Source organism: Hypanus sabinus, chromosome 30 (assembly GCF_030144855.1).
Source record: "Hypanus sabinus isolate sHypSab1 chromosome 30, sHypSab1.hap1, whole genome shotgun sequence".
In the NCBI taxonomy this organism is placed as follows: Eukaryota; Metazoa; Chordata; class Chondrichthyes; order Myliobatiformes; family Dasyatidae; genus Hypanus; species Hypanus sabinus.
Window position 1 is genome coordinate 34,871,894 of NC_082735.1, and position 24,454 is coordinate 34,896,347.

Sequence of the window (24,454 nt, forward strand, 5' to 3'; positions counted from 1 at the left end):
CGCAGAAGGGTGAATGAAGCAAACAAACAGTCAAGTAATCTTCAGGAAAAGTTAACAGGTCCATATGAAAGACCTCAACTACCAATATTTATTTACCTAACACCACATTTTAATTTCCGACATCTACAGGTCATTTTAGCGCTTATTGACGTCCGGAAAGTAGTATTCGATTTGTTCAGATGTGAACAAAGACAACTAATAGAAAGAGGAAGTTGTTTCATTGAATTATACTCATTTCCTACAGCTGTTGTCTCTTGAAAGGTAGCTTTGAAAGGATTTAATTAATCTTGTGTGACTTTGTAGGGTTTTTGTTATATATTTCTGCACTTCAGCAAATCTACAAGGTTAGCAAATAATGTGAATCAATCAAGCGTGACAAACACTTTGGAAATATGAGCAATTAAAAAAAATTGTGCATGCACATCAGATCCAAGATTGTCAATGATATGATACATCTTACAGTGCACTTTGGCATCGTGCATATAGTTAATACACTTCAAACACAGGACTTTTATATCTCAGCAAGCCACAGCATGTCAAGAGAGAAAGGATTAGAAACTGCCTTATAAGGGTGCTTTTGAAAAGTGCTATTTGGTGGACTTGCGCCAAATTTGTGAATAGTGCCCAATCATTGCCCAAAAATGCCTTTCATCTGTTAGTTCTTCCCTTCAGAGAAAGGATTGGGGAAGGGGCTTGGTGAGGTGGCTACAGACTTGGCGCAGGGAAACACAAAGACAAATACTTGATAAACAATAAGCATCTTTGATTTCCTGACAAACCAGGTGAAGTCAAGCAGCTTTAACGGGCTTCATGGTAGTGTAGTGGTTAGCATGATGCTCAGGGCGTCCCAGCGTTCATGGTTCAATTCCGCTGTCCTCTATAAGGAGTTTGTACGTGGGTTTTCTCTGAGTGCTCCAGTTTCTTCCCACAGTTCAAAGATGTACAAGTTAGTAGGTTAATTGGTCATTGTAAACTGGGCTAGGGTTAAATAGGTGGGCTGCTGGGCTTGTTGGGCTGGAAGGCTGTTATCTCTAAATAAAATGAATAAATAAATGAATAAAATGAATTAAGCAGGTCTCAGCTCCTTAGTTAAGGTTGCTTTGGCATGTGAGGCCTTTTGTAAGAGTGACATGTACGAAAGAACAGAGTGAAATAATGCTTTTAAGGAACAAATAAACAAAGGAGATAAAAAAAAGAGACTTTCATGTAAAAACACAGAGACAGGTTGTGAAACTGGCCTGCCATTCAATGTGATCATAGATGGTCTATGAACAAATTTCTCCTTGCCCTATGTTTTTTAATAATTTTGGTTAACAAAACCTAAAATAATTTTTAATTGAAAACACGAGAAATTCTACAAATGCTGGAAATCCAGAACAACACACACAAAATGCAGGAGGAACTGAGCAGATCGAGCACCATCTATGGAAATGAATAAACAGCTGATGTTTCAGGCCAAGACCTTTCCTCAGGAAGGACTGAATATTCATAACCAGCCTAGCCTCAGTTGTCTTTAGGTGAAGTCAGTTCTTAACTTCTCCCAGTGTTTATATTTGGAGGCTTTGTAATAACAGAACTCCTGAAAACATATCGCTCTAATTTTTAAGTTATAGCCACAAGTCCTTGACTCCTGGACCAAGTGGAAGTAGTTTTTTTTCTGTTTTGAGTGTATGAAGTGAGGCAGCAGGAGGGGAGGAAGAAGTACAAGATAGTGGATGATAGGTGAAATTGGGAGAACAGGAGGGGTGAAATAAAGAGCTGGCAAAGTCGATTGGTGCAAGACACTTGTCCGTGCAAAGCTTGAGTATTGCGCGGCCATATGGGATCCCCATCAAGCCAACAAAAAGAAGTCCATCGAAAAACTCCAACGCCACGCTGCTCGCTTTGTGCTAAACGATTACAGCAGGAAATCCAGTGTCACCCACATGCTCGCTAACCTTCAATGGGAACCACTTGAAAACCGACATACTAAGCCACATTTAATCTCCATTTTCAAAGAAGTTCACAACATCACTCCATCAAACATCCAAAGTCGTCACAGGGTCAGTTCAACTCGACAGCAAACTGGACCTTACATACTGGAAACCCCTTCTTTCAACAAGATTTGCTACCAGTACTCCCTCTACCCAAGATCAACAAGAGAGTGGAATCTTCTGCCGCCAGAACTGTGCAGTATTTCTGACATTAATGTTTTGAAAGATAGACTCAATCAAATCAATTTAGGGGATCTAGTAAAAAAAAACTCACTTTACAATTTAACCCTCATGCCGTTCACACCGACTGCGTGTTATAACAGCTGTCTGGCAGTGCTTGCGCAGTACCAAGCCGGAGCAGAAGAAGAGATAAAGAGCTGGAGGAGGGGGGAATCTGATAGAGAGGATAGAGGGCCATGGAAAAAGGGAAGAGGGAACAGCACCAGAAGGAGGTGATGCGCAGTTAAGGTGATAAGGAGAGGGAGAGAGAGAGAGTGAGAGAGGAATGAGGTATAGTGAAGGAGTGAGTGAAGCTCTTTACTTCATCCCTCCCCTCTTCTGGTTTCACCTACCACCTGCCACCTTGTAGTTCTTCCTCCCCTCCCCCACCTTCTTCCTCAGACTTCTCATCTCTTTTTTCCAGTCCCAATGAAGGGTCTCGGCCCGAAACGTCCACTGCTTACTCTTTTCCAAAGACGCTGCCTGGCCTGCAGAGTTCCTCCAGCATTTTGGGTGTGGTACTTTGATTTCCAGCATCTGCGGATTTTCACTTGTCAATAAAGGCAGGCTGGATTTAAGGTGATAGGTAACAGGTGAGTTGTCCTGAGTGAGTATACACACCCTGAAAGAGTAGTGGATACAGGTTTAGTACAATTCCTCAGAAAGTAATTCCATTATATGCGTGAAAAGCTGAAATGTGCAGGGCTACGAGAAAGGGCAGGGGAGTGGGAGTAATTGCAGAAAACCGTCAAAGGCATGATAAATTAAATTGCCTCCGTACAAAACCCTTTTATGAATCATTGATTGTCAGAGTTTGTGGCCCACCCAACTTCATCTGCCTTTTGATGACTTTCCCTTTGATCACAAGGTGAGGACTGATGCTACCTGCACGTGGTTCAACACTCCCCCGACAACTGGAAAGCTTGGGGCAGAAGTTAAATAATATTCCACTCAGCCTAATGAGCAACAGATACCTGTCAGAGTCCACAAGTACCATTCTCACAACCCCTTAAGTATTAAAATAGCTATGAATAAAGAACTAAAGAGCTGGTTACTGACTACAGAGGGCTGAAATCGGGAGGTCCCTGAGCTAGTCCTCATTAGTGGATTACAGCGGGAGAGGGTAATTAACTTTAAATTCCTTTGCGTTATCCTATTAGAGGACCTGTCCTGGGACTAGCACGTAAATGCCATTTCAAAGAGATCACAGCAGTGGTATGGAAATACCAACAGTGAAAATGCCTACAAAATGTGGTAGATATAGCCCAACCCATCACAGGAAAAGTCTTTCCCTCCGCTGAACACATCTACAAGGAACACTGTCACAAAGAAACAGCATTCACCATTTAGGACATGCTCCCTTCTTGCTGCTGCATCGGGAAGGAGGTACAGGAGCCTCAGCTCCCACTCTGTTTATTTGAGTTACTGTCGCCTTCCTGTCAGCTTGAACCAGTCTGGCCATTCTCCTCTGACCTCTCTCACTAGCAAGACATTTTCTCCCACTGAACTGTCACTTAATGGATGTTTTTTGTTTCTTGCACCATTCTGTGGAAACTCGAGAGATTGTTATGCATGTTCTGAGATACTCAAACCACCCCATCTGGCACCAATAATCACCCCACAGTCAAAATCACTTAGATCACATTTCTTCCCCATTCTGATGCTTGGTCTGAACAACAACTGAACCTCTTGACCATGCCTGCATGCTTTTATACATTGAATTACTGCCTGACAATTGGCTGATTAGATATTTACATTAACAGGCAGGTGTACCTAATAAAGTGGCCAATGAATATATGTTGGAACTTTATAAAAATCTGGTTTGGCTGTATCTGGAGTACTGCAATACCATGTCTATACTCTCTCCTCAATTATGTCATTTGTACCTTGAAATCTTTACTAAAATTTATTCGGTGTCTTTTGTGGCTCAGAGTTCCACAGGTTCCCAACCCTCTGAAGGAAGGAATTTTTCCTCACCCCAGTCCTTGGGGAACAAACCTTTGTTCTAGACCACATTTGATCTCTTATCTTTCAATGAACCTATTCTGTTCAAATCATCTTAAATGTGACTGTATCAAACTCCACCAGTTCCAAATAGCGATCACTGTGTTTAAAACTTTCCTCATATCTCCGTTGTTCTTAGATCTTTTAAAACTCTCTCTGATGCAGTGTAATGCCCTACAAGATATGTGGTCAAGAGCAAAATCAACACTTCACTATGAGGAAAAAGCATGATACAAGATCTGAAATTCAAGACTCCATTTATCAAAAGTGCTACCCAAATGACCACAATAATTATGATGCAGCGTTGGAAAACACTGGTTAGGCTGCATCTGGAGTATTGCATTTGATTCTGGTCATCCCATTATAGTAAAGATGTGGTCACTTTGGAGGGAATTTAATGAGATCTGATCTGTATCCTGCTATATTCCTTGGCAATTTTCTAGACCGGGGTCTAACTTGGACCCTTGGATCGATGGACCCTTCAGTTAACAGTCGGGCTCCATGGCATTACAAAGGTTGGGAACCCTGGTCTAGACTGTCAACAGCACCACCAACTCTCATACTGTCGGTGAAATTATTACCCACATTTATACCCGAGTTATTTATTTATATAGCAAGAAGGTTCAGAAAAGGTTTACCCACACGGATTAGAGTTCATGCGCCACAGTGAGAGATCGGACAGAATTTGATTGTTTCCTTTGGAGTGGAAGAGGTTGAATGGAGTCCCTATAGAAGATTATAGAGTGGACAGTTGGTGTATTTTTCCAGGGTTGAAATGCTTAGTACTAGAGAGCATGTATCAAGCCGAGAAAGGGCTAAGCTCAAAGGAGATGTCTGTGCTTTCTAACACAGAGAGGGGTGTCTGCCTTGAATGGACTGCCAAGGGTGGTAGTGGAGGTAAATACGATAGAGGTATTTAAAATTCTCTTATGTAGGCTCATGAGAGTGCACAGAATGCAGAGGTATGGATATTGAACAGGCTGAAGATGTTAGCTTAGTTAGGTCTTTAATTACTGGTGAATAAGTATGGCACAATATTGTGCGCCAAACAGCCTGTTCTTATGTTCTGTATCTCAAAAGTAACACTGAGGTCAAATGAACAGTTGTGGACACTGTGTCTAAATTCTCTGAAAAAGTCAGTGGCCAGATTATACTAGAAGTTCCCCATTAAATTAATTACCATGTGGAAACCATAATTATAAAATCTTTATAAGCAGTGTAATGAGGCAACAAAATAGAATGAAATTTCCTGGATTAATGATCCAGAGATAAATCTAGAAAAAAAATGTTTTCATTTACTACCAGGTTGTAGCAAAAAAATACTAATCTGGTTTCCCACCGCCTGCAGGGAAGTTGCTTCTCAGTAGCTTGGATCATTCAGGACTGCCACCGGAGAAGGTCAAGCAAGGCTCTCAGATATATCAATAATTTTATCAGCAACTATTTCAGTGGACGGCAATTCACCAACTTCTTAAGGGTAATTGGAGACGGATAATTAATGCTGCCCTTGCCATTGATGCCATACCTCATGAACGAACAAAAAGTAAAGTTTATTCCATTGCTTCCCATTAATTACCATAGTAACCAGAATGGTGTTTATGTATTCAAATTATGATATCGATATACAGAAGTTTCTTTTAAAGAATGCATTAACTGTATGACTCACCGTTTCTAAGCGACCCAAACCACCATCTTTTCAGCTAACAAAATTTTCAGTTGCTCAGACTGTGCAGAACTTTGTCTCTGCCACTTCTGCATTCATTGCCAGTGCAGTCAGCTGGGTGAAGGCATCGCATGCTTTGCAGTTCAGAATCTAATTTTACACCATACTGCAAACACACCAGCAGGTCCCTGTACAGGCTGGACAGAAGGCGGAGAAAGAGTGCCGGGGCGTGGGGTGACACGAGTGCCGATATACCCAGCCCTAAGATACGACGCAGGGTCACTTGATTCCAAACAACTGGTTTATTGATCATTACAGAATGTCTCCCTGGTGCTTCCTGCTCCCTTCCCCTTTTCTCAACCATGATTCCCCTCTCCCTGCTCCCTTCCCACTCTCAGTCCACAATAGGTAGAGACTCATATCAGAATCAGATTTATCATCACTCACATGTCATGAAATCTGTTCATTTTTTTGCAGCAGTACAGTGCAATACATAAAATTACTGTGCAAAAGTCTTAAGACACCAGCTATATATACTGTATGTGCCTAAGACTTCTGCCCAGTACTGTACAAGAACTCATCCTTACCTTCGTTGTGGGTCATTTCTGGCTGCAAGCAATCTCCTTCTCCAGCTTCAGTCACAGACTCGGTTTTGGGGTCAGAGTCAGTCTGCACAGACTGAAACTCATTCATGTGGAGTGTGTTGGTTTCAGAAGCACTGAAGTCATCCTGCGCAACCTGCTGGACCTCCATCTTATCATCTCTCTGAGAATAACTGAAATTTAAAAGAAAGAAAATTGTTTTTGCTACTTCTGCTGTAATTTTGGATAGCTGTCTACTGTATGGCCATGCTCTCTGCAGTTATTTTAAGGAACAAGAAGCAACTTGGGCTTTTTGATCTCATTGGAAGAAAACATTTAGTTGGAAGGCTGCCGTCACTGAACATGAGATCATGCAATCAAACAGCAAGAAAGCTCTTAGGTGCTTATTGGGCCTTTCACTGTATTTTAAAATAAACTGGAGTTGGTAATGTGCAAGTCCGGTTCACTGGCTCATTGGTGAGGCTGATGTGGGGGAGCTGCGCAGTTCGGTTATAGCGCAGACTAGGCAGCGTTGCCTGTTGCAGCTGGTTTAGAGAAGGAACGCTGGAGGCAGTGTGGTACAGCGTCCATGCTGCGTTGGAGCTGAGCTCTCCCATCAGCGCTGCTTTCCAACATCTGCTCAGTGGCAGGCAGGACGAATTGTGCTTGACTGCAGACTGCTCCAGGCCTTTCCTTGCCGACAACAGCCACAGATTCATGGACTTGGGTTATATTTTGTGTGACTGTATGTTGACTGCTGTCTTATATGCACTACATGTGCCCTTCGCTGTGTACGACTGTTGGTACTGCGTTTTGCACCTTGAACCTGGAGTAACGCCTTCTCATTTGGCTGTATTCATGGGTATTCATTAATGGTTGAAGGATAATTAAGTTTGAACTTGAGCTTGAGCTTGAATGAGAGCCTTCACTTGGGCATTAATACACCCAGGACTAGGATTGAAATGGCCAGCCAGAACGTAATAAGACCATAAGGTATAAGAGCAGGATTAGGCCGTTCGGCTGATCCATTTTCCCTCTCAGCCCCATCTCCTGTTTTCTCCCCATATCCCTTCATGCCCTGACTAATCAAGAATCAATCAACCTCTGTCTTAAATATACCCAATGATTTGGCCTCCACAGCTGCCTGTGGCAATGAATTCCACGGATTCACCACCCACTGGCGAAAGACATTCTTCCTCATCTCCATTCTGAGTCTGTGTTATTCTATTCTGAATCTGTGTCCTCTGGTTTTAGACTCTCCAGATACACTCCATCAAGGCCTTTCAACATTTGATAGGTAATGGTCAACGGCTCAGCTACATGTGGTTGAAGGACGTGAAGCAGGTTGGTGTCCTGCTTGTGGGTCAATCAAAGATGCTGCACCATAAACATGGTCTGTATCTGGTTTTGTATTTCTATATATTCATGTTGATCATTTAAAATCCTACTTCAAACAACTGTAAATGAAAGATCAACTGCGCTTGTTAAGAATGTTTTATTTTCCTATTACACTGGATGACAAAGTTTTTCAAAAGTGTTGCTTCCTCAGAATTTGTTTTGTTTCTGATCGACTGCTTGAAGCTAAACACAGATATAATTTCAGATTACTAGTATCATGTAGGAATTTGGAGAAACAAGAAATTAATATTATTGAATATGATGTGTTTAATTGCATAATGGTGTTGATGCTTTGCAATATTCAACTAAGTTAAAAATGTTTTGTTGATGATTTTCATTTGCACTCAGTGTCTGAGGCTTCTCGTTTAAGTGTCCAACAATAATCAGCCAGCATTGATGGATTCCAGTTGCCCTGATACCTTTTCTCCATGACTGCAATGTTCTGGTGATGCTCATCACTGACTGAGCCAAGACATGCAGGGACCAAGTCTAATGGGAATGAATCTTTAGTGACATGTTGCACTTCATGGTTTTGTGTGCTTGATGCACACTGTCCAACAGCTGCACATGGCTTGTGCTCTGGAGCTACCAAGAAAATTTTCAACAACGTCCTTGAATGTCTTCCATGTAATTTTCTCTGGTCCCACTAGAAGTTCTTCGAATTGCCTGTCATTGATGAACTGTTTGGTTCGTGGATGAACAAAAATGCCTTCCCTCATTTTAGCATCCATTATTCTGACTTGAATTATGAATTGAAATAACAAATATAGGCGATTTCAAACAATGGTGCATGTTAAGAGAAATTTCAAAGATTTTCATGATCAGCAGCCCAAGATCCTTAGAGTACACCCAAGAGTATTCAGGAAGCAAAATCTTTGTTGTCCAGAGTAATAGATGGCGAGCTGGTTATTCACATCAAGGTGCTTCAGAGCAGAGACAAGATCTAATGTAGCTCATTCAAAGGCAATCATAAAAGACCACAATGGCCCATCTAGTCAGCTCTAAATGTCCTTTGTATTGAATGATACTCAGTACTACTTAGATTGGCCAATTGTAAATTTGTCAGTCGCCTTAATATTGAACCCAACAACCACAGTAGGTCCTAATCAATCTTAGCAGCCTGGAATTGGAAATCTGAACAAAGTTCACTTTTGCAGTAAACCTTACCCCTCACATCTCAAGCCCAAGGAAAAATAAATGTTACTCACTGCACACATTTATCAGGGAGCACACTGGGATCTGGACTTGGTGCTTCTTCCTCTAACAGACTTTCTGGTAACTAGAAGAAAGAACAGATAAACCAGATGAATTTTACTTCGCTTCCTTCCACATCAACTCTACGTACACATATGATTTAGAAATGAAAGTTATTAAAGAAGTCAAAGGGGTAGTTCTGATGTTGACTTCAGATGCAACTCCTTTTACAATATTGACAGTGTGGTACAGTTAAGCAGACCCTTCAGCCCATCACGTCGATGATAATCCCAATTGCTGAACTTAATTTCATCTCTCTCAATGCCTTGCTCATTCAAATACTCGACCGAATGCCTCTTAAATATTATTACTGCTCCTGCCTCCACCACTACCAGCTCATTCCAGATACTATCAGATCTTTGTACAAAAAATTTACCCCTCAGATCCACTTTAAACCTCTTCCTTTTTACACTTGTCTCTACAAAGGGACATCCCTAGCATAGGAAAGAGAGTCTGGCTATTGGCCCTGCTTGTGCCTCTCATAATTCATCACGGCACCTTGGACCCACCCTTTGTACCAAGGAATACAGACCCAGCCTATCCAATCTCTCATTATTTAAAACTCAAGCCTAGGCAACATTTGATGAATCTTTTCTGTACCCCCTGCATAGCCACTTTCATGGAACAACGTACAGTGCAAAAGTCTTAGGCACATATATATAGCTAGGGTGCCCAAGGCTTTTGCACAGGACTGTATTTGTCAACGTGTAGAGCGCAGAGCAAGTTTATAAATCTGGCTGGAGCAAAGGACATTGGGAATGGTGGGGGTGGAGTGCCATGGGAGGGGTGTGGGACAGGGACCAGAGTGTGTGGCGTGGGTGCAGACACACCCTGCCCTGATTCACCAGGCAAGGTCAATTGGTCACTAACAATTGGTTTATTGATCATTACAAAATGTCCCTTTAGTGCTTCCTGCTCCCACTCCTCTCCCTTCCCCTTTTCCCAACCATGATTCCCCTCTCCCTGCCCCCTTCCCACTCTCAGTCCCCAACAGAGACCCATATCAGAATCAGGTTCATCATCATTCACACATTTCTTTGCGGCAGCAGTACAATGCCATACATAAAATTATTACAGTACTGTGCAAAAGTCTTAGGTATCCTAACTATATACCTTTGCCTAAGGCTTTTGCACAGGACTGTATATCTTTACCCCAGGATCTCTCGGTTTAAAGGTTATTAACTATGTATATCCTGCCCTGATTTAAGTTCCTAAATACTTCACTTTACACTTGTCTGAGTTAAATTCCATCTTCCATCCCATTGCTTACTTTTCAATTCATCTGGATTCTTTTGACGTCTTGGACAATCTTCTTCATGAATCATTGTGTAAGGTAATATACCAAAAAATAGTGGAAGCAAAGATCAGAGAGGTTTTTAATGGGTTTTTAAAATCGAGTTGCAGCGTGAAATAGGCCCTTCCGGCACCCCGAGCTGTGCCGCCCAGTAATCCCCCGATTTAACCCGAGCCTAATCACAGGGCAAGTTAACCTACCATAACCAACTGGAATGACAAATTAACCTACCGAATGGTACGTCTTTGGAGTGAGGGAGGAAACCGGAGCACCCGGAGAGAACATGCAAACTTAATTTTTACATAATAAATCAAAGAAACAAGAGGTGCCTGCCCCACTTTCATGTTCACACCCACCAAGGATGGTAGGAAGACATTTTTTTTAATTCATGACTCTAGTTTCCTGCTTGCTGTCTGCTGGATTAGAAAGATATCTCTCAGCCTGTATGTGAAGATGTTCCTTCAGGTGTCTGATCTAAAGTTCTTCTTTATTTACCATTTTCATTCTGGATTGCATTGATTGTTTTTTTAATAAAAGTTTTATAAATTTCAAATCTACTGTTTATCTCCTATAAACCCTTCCAATGCTGCCACATTCCTTACTGCATGATATTATAGGGGTGCGGGGAAAGCAAAGGTCATCACCAATGATATTATCCAAGTGCAAGATATAGAAGAATTTGTAGGCTCTGCTTCACGTAGGACCAATCTGTGCATTGTAAAGACCCTAGCACCAACTCAATAGAATACTATTTTAGACTACCATCAGATACTGAAATTGAAGATTCCACCCTACCTCACAGATCCGTTCCTGTGCTGACTTGCAACAGCACTTTTCCATTATGAAAGAACATCTTGAATTTATAGTTTCCTATTCCAACTCCACCTCTGGGCAACCAATAGGTGGTAAGTGAGATCCTAAGCCATGAAACACTGGCTCTGTTATTACTGTTACTCTGTTTTGTTTTGGCCGATTTAGCTGAGGAGCAAAAAGATCCTGATTTTGAAATCCAACCACCTAACATTCCTTTTACGTAATCAAAATCCATTTGTTTCTGAAGTGAAACTGGATAACAGTTTGAGATCATTTGTCATAGCTCCAAAAATAACTGGGCACTTGCTGCCATGAATCCACTTTGCACTTGTGTGGTCTGAATTATGTTAACCCCCCACTAAAGCATCTTCTGGAGAATGATCGGTGAATTTATTCTGAGCTGTTCCAGTAATGACCATCACTGGTCGTTCCCAGGTCAACCTGGTCTTCATGACACAATGCTGAACTGGAACCTGTCTAGCTTGGGTAGAGATATCTGGGTACGGCACTCCTTCCGTCTACTAGCCTGCAGGTCTCCCTTGGGCAAGGTGTAGCACCTGCTTTGCCCCCCGATCAGGGTCAGGTGACACCCTTAAGCAGGTGGTGGATGGTCGTATGAGCAGCTGGTGCAGATCACAAGTCCTGGTTATGCAACATCAGGCAGACAATCTGAAGATATTGATAATGGCTGGGGTCGCCCGTCTTGCAAACCACTGCTGTAGAAACATTTGCCAAGAACAATCATGGTCACGGAAAGACCATGATCACCCACGTCATAAGACACAGCACACAATGAACAAATGGACAAACATCTGCTAAATCCCTTATGTTCTTTTGGACCCAACCCTTAAGCAGACGACCCTGATGTCCTTGAATGTTTGTCCCTCTCCCCAGTCCAATCCTCCGCTCTGCTGCCCCCATGAGCATCCCAAACACAACAGCTTGCTCCTCATCCCACTTTGACCTGAGCACAGGCTCTGCTCATCCTGCCCAAGTATAAAAATTAAAACACATCCTGATACAGGGATAAGCCAAACCCAAGGATGTCAATTTTTTAAATCAGATCCTACTTTTGCCAACTCAGTCATTGCCAGAAATATAAACATTGCCAACATGACTAGAGGTCTGTGACTAGTTGTGTGTCACAGTGATCAGTGCTGGGTCTGTTGTTGTTTGTCTTCTATAACAATGACCTGGATGATAATGTGGCTGACTGGATCAGCAAATTTTCAGATGACGTCAAGATTGTGGGTGTAGTGAACAGCGAGGAAGGTCATCATGGTTTGCAGTGGGATCTGGACCAGCTGGAAAAATGGAATGAAAATTGGCAGATGGAATTTAATGCAGACAGGTGCGAGGAGTTGTAATTCGGTAGGTCCAATCAGGATTGGTCTCACACAGTGAACGGTAGGGCACTGAGGAGTGTGGTAGAATGAAGTGATCAGGGAATACAGGTCCATAATTCATTGAAAGTGGTGTCAGAGGTAGGTAGGGTTGTAAAGTAAGCTTTTGTCGCATTGGCCTTCATAAATCAAGGTATTGAGTACAGGAGATGTAATGTTGAAGTTGTATAAGACATTGGTGAGGTCTAATTTGGAGTATTGTGTGCAGTTTTGGTCACCTACCTACAGGGAAGATGTAAACAAGGTTGAAAGAGTACGGAGAATATTTACAAAGATGTTGCTTGATCTGGAGGACCTGAGTTGTAAGGAAAGAGTGAATAGGTTAGGACGTAGAAGATTGAGGCGAGATCTGATAGAGGTATATAAAATTATGAGGGGTAGAGAATGGGTAAATGCAAGCAGGCTTTTTCCACTGAGGTTGGGTGGGACGACAACCAGAGGTCATGGATTAAGGGTGAAAGGTGAAAAGTTTGAAGAGGAACATGAGAGGATATTTTGATTAAGTTAGGGTTAAATCGGGGTTGTTGGGCTGGAAGGGCATATTCCATGCTGTATCTCTAAATTAGTGAATATACAGCTGTTCATTTTATTGAATGTAATTGTTCTCACCTGTGATTGTTGGGGTTTGTGTGGAGGTATTATCTCTGAAGTACACACAGATGGTAAGATTTCAAGGGGCAGCTTTTTCATAACAAGAACCACTTGGCTCGGATTCTCTCGCAGCTTGGCAACCAGGTTCTTCAAAGTCCATCCAACCTAGCAGCAGAGGGAACACGATGAACAACATACAAGGCAAACTTTTCACTGTATCCTGATATCAATAAACAAATGATTTCAAAGCAAAGATGTAATGTTGAGGCTTTATGAAGCACTGGTGAGGCCCCACTTGGAGAACGGTGAGCAGTTTTGGACCCCTTATCTAAGAAAGGGCATGCTGACATTGGAGAGGATTCAAAGGAGGTTCATGAAAATGATTCCAGGATTGAACAGCTTGTCATATGAAGAGCGTTTGATGGATCTGGGCCTGTACTCACTGCAACTCAGAAAATGAGGGATGACCTCATTGAAACCTATCGAATGTTGAAAGGCCTCGATAGTGTGGGTGCAGAGAGGATGTTTCCTATGGTTGGAGAGTCTAAGACCAGAGGACACAGCCTCAGAATAGAGGGATGTCCATTTAGAAAGGAGATGAGGAGGAATTTCTTTAGCTAGAGGGTGGTGAATCAGTGGAATTCATTGCCACAAGCGATTGTGGAGGCCAAGTCATTGGGTATATTTAAGGCAGAGGTTGATAGATTCTTGATTAGTCAGGGAATGAAGGCAAGAGACTGGGGTTGAGAGGGAAATGGATCAAATCACAGAGGTACAGCTCAAAAACAGGCCCTTTGGCCCATCTAGTCCATGCCAAAACAATTTTAATTGTCTACTCCCATCGACCTGTACGGGGACCATAGCCCTTCATGGCCATGTACCTATCAAAACTTCACTTAAACGTTGGAATCAAGCTCACATGCACCGCTTGCGCTGGCAGCTCATTCCACACTCTCACAACCCTCTGAGTGTAGAAGTTTCCCCTCATGCTCCCCTTAAACTTTCCACCTTTCAGGCTCGATGGGCCAAATGGCCTAATTCTGCTCCTCAATCTGTAGAACCTACTTTCCAAGTACAAAGGTAATTGAAGGTGAACAGCATCACTTTTGGTGCCAGTGTAAGTAGTGCAAAAGGCTTTAAGGGAAGGAGTGTTTCAGCAGTTCTCTGCAGGGTCTGAGCATCAGGTTGAAAGCTCTGTGTTCAGGACTTCCCATCTCGGACAGCAGAAGGGAAAAAACACGCCCACACGATCGTTTTCCTTCCTGAGACATCTGAGGCCTTCCATTGCTTGGGGTCGACAATGGGCGCTGCACGCCAGCTGTCTACATGATATGCAAGCCAGCGAGGTACGACCTGGAGAGTAAGCTGTTGCCTATGTAGCAGGCTCTCGCCTCTCCCCACAACTGATGAATCCAAAGGAACAGCAGAGACTGATACAGTTTGGCACCAGCAGTGTTGCTGGAGTTGCCAGTCAGCATTGAACTCAATGTAGGACTGCTTTAGGGATTCCAGCTCTGGATATTTCCTTGGGGTTTACTCCCAAAGCCTTCCCCAGGAGTGGGTATAGCCGCAAAGCAGCGGAGGTTTGAGATCAGAGTTTTCCTTCTCCTAGATGAGAAGTCAACCATGGCTGACAAGCCCCTTATGCCTCGAGCAACTGGTTGCCCCTTCTCCTGGGACATCTGATAGTAGCAGAGATACACTGATTCAGAAATAGGATTAGCCAATGACTATTGCTTCCCACCCGCTACTTTGGATGAGAAATTTAGCATAGTATTTCAGGGCACGGAAAATATATCTGGACTATTATAGATAATGAAAATTCACAATTGCTGAAAAAAAATATAGAAATCCAAAACTTAAATGGAAGTATGAGAACAGCATCATTAACAGAAGAGTACAAATAAAAAATCGTTCTTAAGTGTTGGATATATATTAACATTCCATCTCTCTTCTGCTCAATACAACCATAAGTTTGCTGCCGATTCTTGACTCAGAGAAACAAAGAGACGCTGCAGACTGCAACATCGTAACTGCAAGCTGTTTGCCTCCCCTCTTGCTGTGGAAGGAGGGGTACCTCTCAGTCCCTCATTAGTGAGAGAGAGCCTCTGGCATGTCAAAATGCCGGGTTATGGACTGTACTTTCTGATGGACCTAGACCATGGGCTCTTTGGGGACTTTACTAAACACAAGTACACTGCAGATGCTGTGGTCAAATCAACACGTACAAACAAGCTGGATGAACTCAGCAGGTCGGGCTGAATCCATTGAAACGAGCAGTCAACATTTTGCTAAAAAGATGATAGTATTTTCCTTTCATCTAATAAAATTGAGTAATCAAAGAAGGGACCCAGTATCCAAAAATCAAGACTTTTCTAAGTGAAGTGCATTGCAGAAGTTATGGATATTCATTGTTGCTAGAGTGATGTTAATTTTAAATAAGATATTGGTTGTTGTTTGATGGCAGATCTGTGACCTAACTCTGTCTCCACTGTAAGTGATAATAGAGATAGGGTTCGGTCACTGATCTGGACATCTTCAAGGAGCGATGCCTCAGAAAGGCAGCATCCATTATAAAGAACCCCCACCTCCCAGGACATACCCTCTTCTCATTGTTACCAACAGGAAAGAGGTACAGAAGCCTGAGGCACACACTCAACAATGCAGGAACAGCTTCTTCCTCTCTCTCATTTGGTTTCTGAATGGACACTGAACCCATGAACACTCATTTTATTTATTTCTGTTTCTGTACCACTTATTTTAATTTAACTATTTTATTTATTTATTTATTTATTTATTTCTATATTTATCATATATTGCATTGTACTGCCGCTCCAAAGTTAAAAAATTTCACATGTGCCAGTGATATTAAACCTGATTCTGACACAACCTCATTGAACTTTAGATCAGACTTTAAGGAACCACATTTCCCTGTTCCTGAGAATTCAATAAAAAGTTTAGGATACAAGTAGAAAGTTCCTTCTGGCAGTACACCAGGAAATCAGGGCCACGGTGACGGAAGTCAGGAAATGAGGGAAAAAATGGAGCGGGATTACCCAGAAATTTTGAGGAATTCACATTGTGACAGAAGACCAGCGTGAGGAACGAGCTGCCAGCACAAGTGGTGCATGCGAACTCGATTTCAACATTTAAGAGAAGTTTGGACAGGTACGTGGATGGTAGGAGCATGGAGGGCCGTGGTCCCAGTGCAGGTCGATGGGAGTAGACCAAGTGGTTCAGCATGGACTTAATGGGCCAAAGGGCCTTTTTCTGTGCTGTACTTTTCTATGACTCTAGAAACAGCCACACAGAATCAAAAAAGGGGAAAGAACTGAGTCAGAAATCATTGGCAGGTAATCTTACCTCTGCTAAATTCAAACAGGCAAATCTATCATTTTTAAATCATCTGAGCTGGTCAGCTTGGAGCTGTACAAGGCAGTAATTGAATGTTCTGAGAAAATCCTGAGTAAGATAACAGGAATGTGTTTGGAAAGATTCCCAGTTGAATATTAAGGTACATGAAAATCAATTATTGTGAGACTCTTGGTATTGTACTTCACTAGATGTTTGCAGATCTTGAACAATAAAATGGGTGATTCTGTGACTGGGGTTCTTGTATACCTTTCAAAGCTACCAACGGTTTTAAAAGATATAGCACTGTCCAAAAGGCTTAGGCTACTGAGATATATAGATATTGTGGTGACCCATTTCCTGGCACATCCGAACCGGCTCACAATTAGACAGCCTACGGGGGTTTGCGAGCACAGAGCTTTGGAACCTCTGCGCCACGGGGGGCAGGTTGAGGGAGGCTTAAAAGTGAGGCTGAGGATTTCGAATACAGTTTTTTCCTTCTACTGCAGTTACTGACTCCGTGTCGTAATTTTAGCGCTGCATGTAGCACACCGCTACAATTGGTGACTCCGACGGTCCAAACGATTTTTGGACCAGAAATGACCGACGCCGCCTCTGTTCATGCGGTTTCGTTGAAACTGCCGGGTTTCTGGACACAGCGCCCGGACCTATGGTTCCAGCAAGCCGAAGCCCAATTCCACGTTCGCCAGATCACCTCAGAAGACACCCGCTACTACTACGTGGTGAGCTCCCTCGACCAGGACACAGCGGCCCAGGTCGCGGAGTTCGTACAGTCGCCCCCGGCGGACGGCAAGTACACGGAATTCAAAGCCCTGCTCCTCAGGACTTTCGGACTCTCACGGCGCGAGCGGGCTGCCCGTTTACTGCACCTGGATGGCTTGGGCGACAGACCTCCTTCGGCTTTAATGAATGAGATGTTGTCTCTGGCTGACGGACACACACCCTGCCTCATGTTTGAGCAGGCATTCCTGGAGCAGCTGCCCGAGGACATACGCCTGCTGCTGTCCGACGCGGATTTCAGTGACCCCCGGAAGGTGGCAGCCCGGGCGGACTTGCTGTGGAACGCCAAAAAGGTGAGCGGGGCGTCCATCGCACAGATCTCCCAGCCACGCTCCCAGCAGCAAACCAGTCCAGGCCCGGCCGCAGAGCCCGCCAACCCCCGGTCCAATGAACACTGGTGCTTCTACCACCAGCGGTGGGGCGCAGAAGCCCGCCGTTGTCACCCGCCCTGCAAGTTCTTGGGAAACGCCAGGGCCAGCCGCCACTGATGGCTACAGCGGCTGGCCATCGGGATAGCCTCCTGTACGTGTGGGACAGAAGGTCGGGACGCCGGTTTTTGGTCGACACTGGTGCCGAGATCAGCGTTTTACCTCCGACGAGTTACGACACCCGCAGCAGGGCACTGGGTCCCCCCCTGAGGGCCGTGAACGGCAGCACAGTAAGGACCTACGGCACCCGTCAGGTGCAGCTACAGTTCGGCTCCAGCCAGTTCACGTGGGACTTTACACGTGGGCCGCTGTAGCCCAACCGCTTCTGGGTGCGGATTTTTTGCGGGCTCACAGCCTACTGGTCGACCTGCCCAGGAAGAGACTGGTACACGCCGAGACCTTTCAGACGTTCTCCCTGGGTGCAGCCCAGTTGCCAGCCCCTCATCTCGGCTCCATCACGCTGTCCAACAACGACTTCACCAGGGTCCTGGCGGATTTCCCATCGGTTCTGGCACCGCAGTTCACAGCAGCCATGCCCAGGCACGGCGTACAGCACCACATCCTGACCCAGGGACCACCCCTCCACGCCCGCGCTCGGCGGCTTCCCCCGGACAAGCTCTGACTGGCGAAGGAGGAGTTCCAGAGGATGGAAAAATTGGGGATCATCCGGCGGTCCGACAGCCCATGGGCCTCCCCCCTGCACATGGTGCCCAAAGCGACAGGAGGCTGGAGACCGTGCGGCGACTACCGCAGGCTGAACGAGGCTACCACACCGGACCGCTACCCTGTGCCGCACATTCAGGACTTTGCAGCAAACCTGCACGGCGCACAGATCTTCTCCAAGGTAGACCTCGTCCAAGGGTACCATCGAATCCCGATGCATCCTGACGACGTCCCCAAAACGGCTCTCATCACCCCGTTTGGCCTTTTCGAGTTCCTCCGCATGCCGTTCGACCTGAAGAATGCTGCACAGACGTTCCAGCGGTTAATGGACGCGGTGGGACGGGACCTGGACTTCGAGTTCATCTATTTGGATGACATCCTCATAGCCAGCAGCAGTCGTCAGGAGCATCTGTCCCACCTCCGTCAACTCTGCGCCCGACTGAGTGAGTACGGTCTTACAATCAACCCCGCCAAATGCCAGTTCGGACTCGATACCATTGACTTCCTGGGCCACAGGATTACTAAAGACGGGGCAACCCCTCTGCCCGCTAAGGTAGATGCGGTCCGCCACTTCCCCCGACCCACCATGATCAAAGGCCTTCAGGAATTCGTAGGTATGGTCAATTTCTACCACCGCTTCCTCCCTTCAGCTGCCCGGATTATGTGCGCCCTGTTCGCCCTGATGTCGGGTCCGAGCAAGGACATTACCTGGGACGAGGAGTCCGTCGCCGCTTTCATTCAAATGAAGGAAGCTTTGGCGAACACCGCAATGCTAGTACATCCCAGAATGGACGCCCCTACCGCCCTCACAGTGGACGCATCTAACACGGCAGTCGGTGGGGTGCTGGAGCAACTCATCGCAGGTCGCTGGCAACCCCTGGTGTTTTTCAGCAAACACCTGCAGCCACCCGAGCTCAAGTACAGTGCTTTCGACCGGGAACTGTTGGTGCTCTACCTGGCAATACGGCATTTCAGGTACTTCCTAGAAGGTCGGCCCTTCACCGCGTTCACGGACCACAAACCGCTTAACTTTGCGTTTACGAAAGCGTCCGACCCCTGGTCGTCCCGCCAGCAACGCCACCTGTCCTACATCTCTGAATACACAACGGATGTCCGGCACGTCTCGGGTAAGGACAATGTCGTGGCGGATGCGCTCTCTCGCCCTACCGTTCATGCCCTTTCCCAGGGGTTAGACTTTGAGGCACTGGCAGAGGCACAGCAGGCAGATGAGGAGATTCCGAGTTACAGAACCGCAGTCTCCGGTTTGCAGCTCCAGGACCTCCCCGTTGGCCTGGGTGAGAGGACCCTACTCTGTGACGTTGCCACCGGCCAGCCCCGTCCCATCGTCCCGACAGCCTGGCAGCGCCGTATTTTCAACTCCATTCATAACTTGGCGCATTCCAGCAGGTTCATTTGGCACGGACTCCGCAAACAGGTCAGTGAATGGGCCAAAACGTGCATGCACTACCAGACGGCCAAGGTGCAGCGGCACACCAAAGCCCCACCGCAGCAGTTCCATCCCGCCCACCGGCGTTTCGACCACATTCATGTGGATATTGTGGGCCCCCTGCCAGTGTCGCGCGGAGCGTGGCACCTCCTGACTATCGTGGACCGGTTCACAAGATGGCCAGAGGCGGTCCCGCTCACCGACACCACCTCCGAATCTTGCACCCGAGCCCTGATCACCACCTGGATATCTCGCTTTGGTGTACTGGCCCACATGACCTCCGACAGAGGTGCCCAGTTCACCTCCAGCCTGTGGTCAGCTATGGCCAGCCTTTTGGGGACTCAGCTGCACCACACAACTGCCTACCACCCATAGTCGAACGGGCTAGTGGAGCGTTGCCACCGTCACCTGAAGTCGGCCTTCATGGCCCGCCTGCGAGGAGCCAACTGGGCGGACGAGCTTCCCTGGGTCCTACTTGGCATCCGCACAGCGCCCAAGGATGACCTGCACGCCTCGTCGGCCGAGTTGGTATACGGCGCGCCCCTGGTCGTCCCCGGGGAGTTCCTACCAGCCTCACGGGGGCAAGAGGAAGATCCCGCAGCAGTTCTGGGCAGACTACGCGAGAAGCTCGGTAACCTGGCCCCCATACCCACTTCACAGCACAGGCGGAACCCGACCTGCGTACCCAAAGACCTGCAGAACTGTAAATTTGTGTTTGTATGAAGGGGCGGGCATCGGCCACTGCTACAGCGGCCATACGAGGGGCCGTTTATGGTGCTCCGGAACAACGGGTCCACGTTCGTGCTGGACGTTGGGGGGAAAGAGGAGGTTTTCACGGTGGACCGACTCATACCGGCCCATGTGGACCTGGCGCAACCGGCCGAGTTTCCGGCACCTCTGCGCAGAGGCCGACCTCCCAAGCAGGTTCCGGCCCAGACTGTGGACATTGGGGGGTGTATCGCTGGTTCTGGGGGGGGGGGGGGGGGGTGTATCGCTGGTTCTGGGGGGGGGGTGGGGGTTATGTGGCGACCCATTTCCTGGCACATCCGAACTGGCTCACAATTAGATAGCCTACGGGGGTTTGCGAGCACAGAGCTTTGGAGCCTCTGCGCCATGGGGGGCAGGTTGAGGGAGGCTTAAAAGTGAAGCTGAGGATTTCGAATAAAGTTTTTTCCTTCGACTGCAGTTACCGACTCCGTGTCGTAATTTTAGCGCTGCATGTAGCACACCGCTACAATATGTACTTGAGACTTTTGCCAGTACTGTAGTAATTTTATGTTCACTGTACTTCTGCAAAAAAAAAATGGCCTATGTGAGTGATGATTCTGATCTGGGTCTCTATTGTGGACTGAGAGTGGGAAGGGGGCAGGGAGAGGGGAATCATGGTTGGGAAAAGGGGAAGGGAGAGGGGAGGGAGCGGGAAGCACCAGCGAGACATTCTGTAATGATCAATAAACCAAATGTTTGGAATCAAATTGAATTGCCTGGTGTCTCGGGGCTGGGTGTGTCTGTACCTGTGGCACACCCGTCACTCACATTACTCCTCTGCCACCTGTCCCATACCCCTCCTGAGGGGCTCCATCCTCGCCATTCCCAACATCCTTTGCTCTTGCCAGATTTACAAACTCACTCTTTACTCCACGTTGACAAATACAGTTCTGTGCAAAAGCCTTAGGCACCCAAGTACTGCATGTAATTAAAAGATACTATAGAAAGAGTGCAGAGGATACTGACGGACTTTTACCGCTGTACCATTGAGAGCAAACTCAACAACTGCATCTCAGTGTGGTGTGGCAATTGTCCCGTACCGGACCACAAAGCACTCCAGCGTGTGGTGAAAACTGCCCAGCGGGTTATCGGCACCCAATTGCCCTCCATTGAGAACATCTACCATAAATGCTGCCTGGGCAGGGTGAAAAGCATCATCAAGGATGCATCTCGCCCTAACCATGGACTTTTCACTCTCCTCCCATCCAGTAGGTGCTACAGGAGCCTCCACTCCCGCACCAGCGGGCACAGGAAGAGCTTCTTCCCTGAGGCTGTGACCCTGCTGACCCTCACATCACAGCGCTAAGCAGTATTGCACCCATATTGTACCGTCTCGGTACTTTTCTATTTGTGTGCTGTAGCACTTACTTTTTATTCACAGTTATTTTGTAAATAACACTCTTCTTTTGCATTTCTGGTTAGATGCTAACAGCATTTCATTGGCTTTGTATCTGTACCGGGCACAATGACAATAGAGTTGAATCTAATCTAAAGGAGATTAACAAGGATGTTGCCCGGATTGGAGAGCATGCCTTATGAGAATAGGTTGAGTGAACTTGGAACAACAGAGGATGAGAGGTGACCTGATCGGGGTGTACAAGATGATGAGAGGCATTGATCGTGTGGACAGCCAGAGGCTTTTTCCCAGGGCTGAGATGGCTAACATGAGGGGGCATAGCTTTAAGGTGCTTGGAAGTAGGTACAAGGGGGATGTCAGAAGCAAGTTTTTCCATACAGGGAGTGGTGGGTGGGTGGAATGCAGCAGATATAATAGATTCTTTTAAGAGACTCTTAGATAGGTACATGGAGGTTAGAAAAATAGAGGGCTATGAAGTAGGGAAATTCTAAGCAGTTTCTAAGCAGGTTACATGGTCGGCACAACATTGTGGGCTGAAGGGCCTGTAATGTGCTGTAGATTTCTATGTTTCTATGTAACACTTCCAGAAAAATAAGTCGACAAAGTTGCTGAAAAATCATCTAACTGCTTTTGTACTTTCCATAATTTCTCATCCGTATCTCTCACTTTGCATTATAAAACTCCCACCACAGCATTCATCTGTTCACTCACCCCGACAAATACCAACTCTTGTCATCCAACAACTGAACCATGCCTTAACGAGAGCATCTTTCAGCCTGTACTTACCACAACCATATCATTCACCTGGACCACCTCATCTCCTGGCCGAATCTTCTGCGAACGTTGAGCAGGAGACTGAAGAAGAGCAGATAACAATAAGCTCATAACATCTTCAATTAGGGATCATCCGCCCGACGAATATGCACCCATCGGCACCGAGGAAGCTGAGCAGCGATCTCAAATTATAAATTAGAACAATTGTGCAACACGAATTCTCATAAATGAGCACAAATTATAGTTTGGTCTTGAGCAGTTCTCTCTCTGATTTCTTTTACAGCAATTTCAAGTCATTAAAAGAAAATAATAAAATGTAAAAATAAATATTCTAATATAAATATTTTAAAATATAAAAATATTGAGTCCTCAGAGTGGATCATACCTTAGCTAAAAACAGAACCACATCTCCACTTACATAGAATTTAAACTTAGTAAACACTTCTCTTTTCAAAATAAGGAAGTATGTGTGCTCAACACACAACATGCTGGAGGAACTCAGCAGACCAGGCAGCACCTATAGAAAAGAGTAAACAGTTGACACTTTGGGCTGAGACTAGGGTCTTGGCCTGAAACGTTGACTGCTTATTAATTTCCACAGATGCTGCTGAGCTCCTCCCATGTTTTGTGTGAGTTGCTCTGGATTTCCGGTAACTGCAGATTACCTCGTGTTTGCAGTACATGTATTCAGTGGGTCAGCATTTCCATCTGCCACTCAGGAAGACATGACAGTGTGCAAGAACGTAAGAGAAGCTGGAGCAGACCACATGATCCCTTGCACCTGTTCTGACATTGATGGTCTACCTTAGTGATATTTTTCTGTACTTGCCTAAATATTGCTCAGTTCCCTTGATATTGATCGGTTCTTAATTACACAGATCTCCAGGAGAGAGCGAGAGAGATTCCAAAGTTTCATTATCCTTTGTATGGAAAACCCGCTCATCAGCTCAGAACTAAATAACTTATCCTTTATTTGGATACTGTGACCCTTGGTTCTCAGCTCCTCATGAGTGAAACATTCACCCTCCATCCACTTGGAATCAAAGAGCTCGACAGCTTCAACCCAAAACTGCTTATTCATTTCCATAGAAGCTGCCGTACCTACTGAGTTCTCCAATCTTTTGTGTTTCTCCAGCCCATTGAGCCCGTACCGAGCTGTCATTCTACTTGGTCCCATCGACCCACACCTGGACCATAACCCTCCATCCCCCTCCCATCCATGTACTTATCCAAAACTTCTTACAATTGAACCCGCATCCCCCACCTCCACCAGTAGTTTGTTCCACTCTGAGTGAAGAAGTTTCACCTCATGTTCTCTTAAATAGTTCAACTTTAACTTGTGATCTCTAGCTCATGTGGGCGAACTCCATAAGAATTCTGTGAATTCTCCTCACTCTTCTGAACTGGAGTGAGTACAGGGCTGATGTATTTAATCTCTCCTCATGCAGCAAACCTGCCTTCACAGGAAGCAGTCCTTTGCAGAACTCCCTCTGATATATATCTTTTATAGGGTTGTCCATTCGTTATGTGCCTTATGACATGGACAGTCATGTCCTTCCATGCTCATGACTGCTCTTGGCAAATTTTTCTACAGAAGTGGTTTGCCGTTGCCTTCTTCTGGGCTGTGACTTTACAAGATGGGTGACCCCAGTCATTATCAATACTCTTCAGA

At 45.6% G+C, this 24,454-nt stretch overlaps 1 protein-coding gene across 3 annotated transcripts in view; it reads right to left on the reverse strand.

Moving 5' to 3' along the window:
- cnksr1 (connector enhancer of kinase suppressor of Ras 1) overlaps positions 1 to 24,454 on the reverse strand; it is a 130,835-nt gene that overhangs the window by 45,690 nt on the left and 60,691 nt on the right. For all 3 annotated transcript variants that reach the window (XM_059954686.1, XM_059954685.1, XM_059954687.1), the window contains 4 exons: positions 22,795 to 22,863; positions 13,212 to 13,358; positions 9,047 to 9,117; positions 6,447 to 6,634 (listed from right to left, as the gene is read on the reverse strand). In XM_059954686.1, the coding sequence (XP_059810669.1) occupies positions 6,447 to 6,634; positions 9,047 to 9,117; positions 13,212 to 13,358; positions 22,795 to 22,863 (475 nt within the window). The remainder of the gene's footprint in view (positions 1 to 6,446; positions 6,635 to 9,046; positions 9,118 to 13,211; positions 13,359 to 22,794; positions 22,864 to 24,454) is intronic.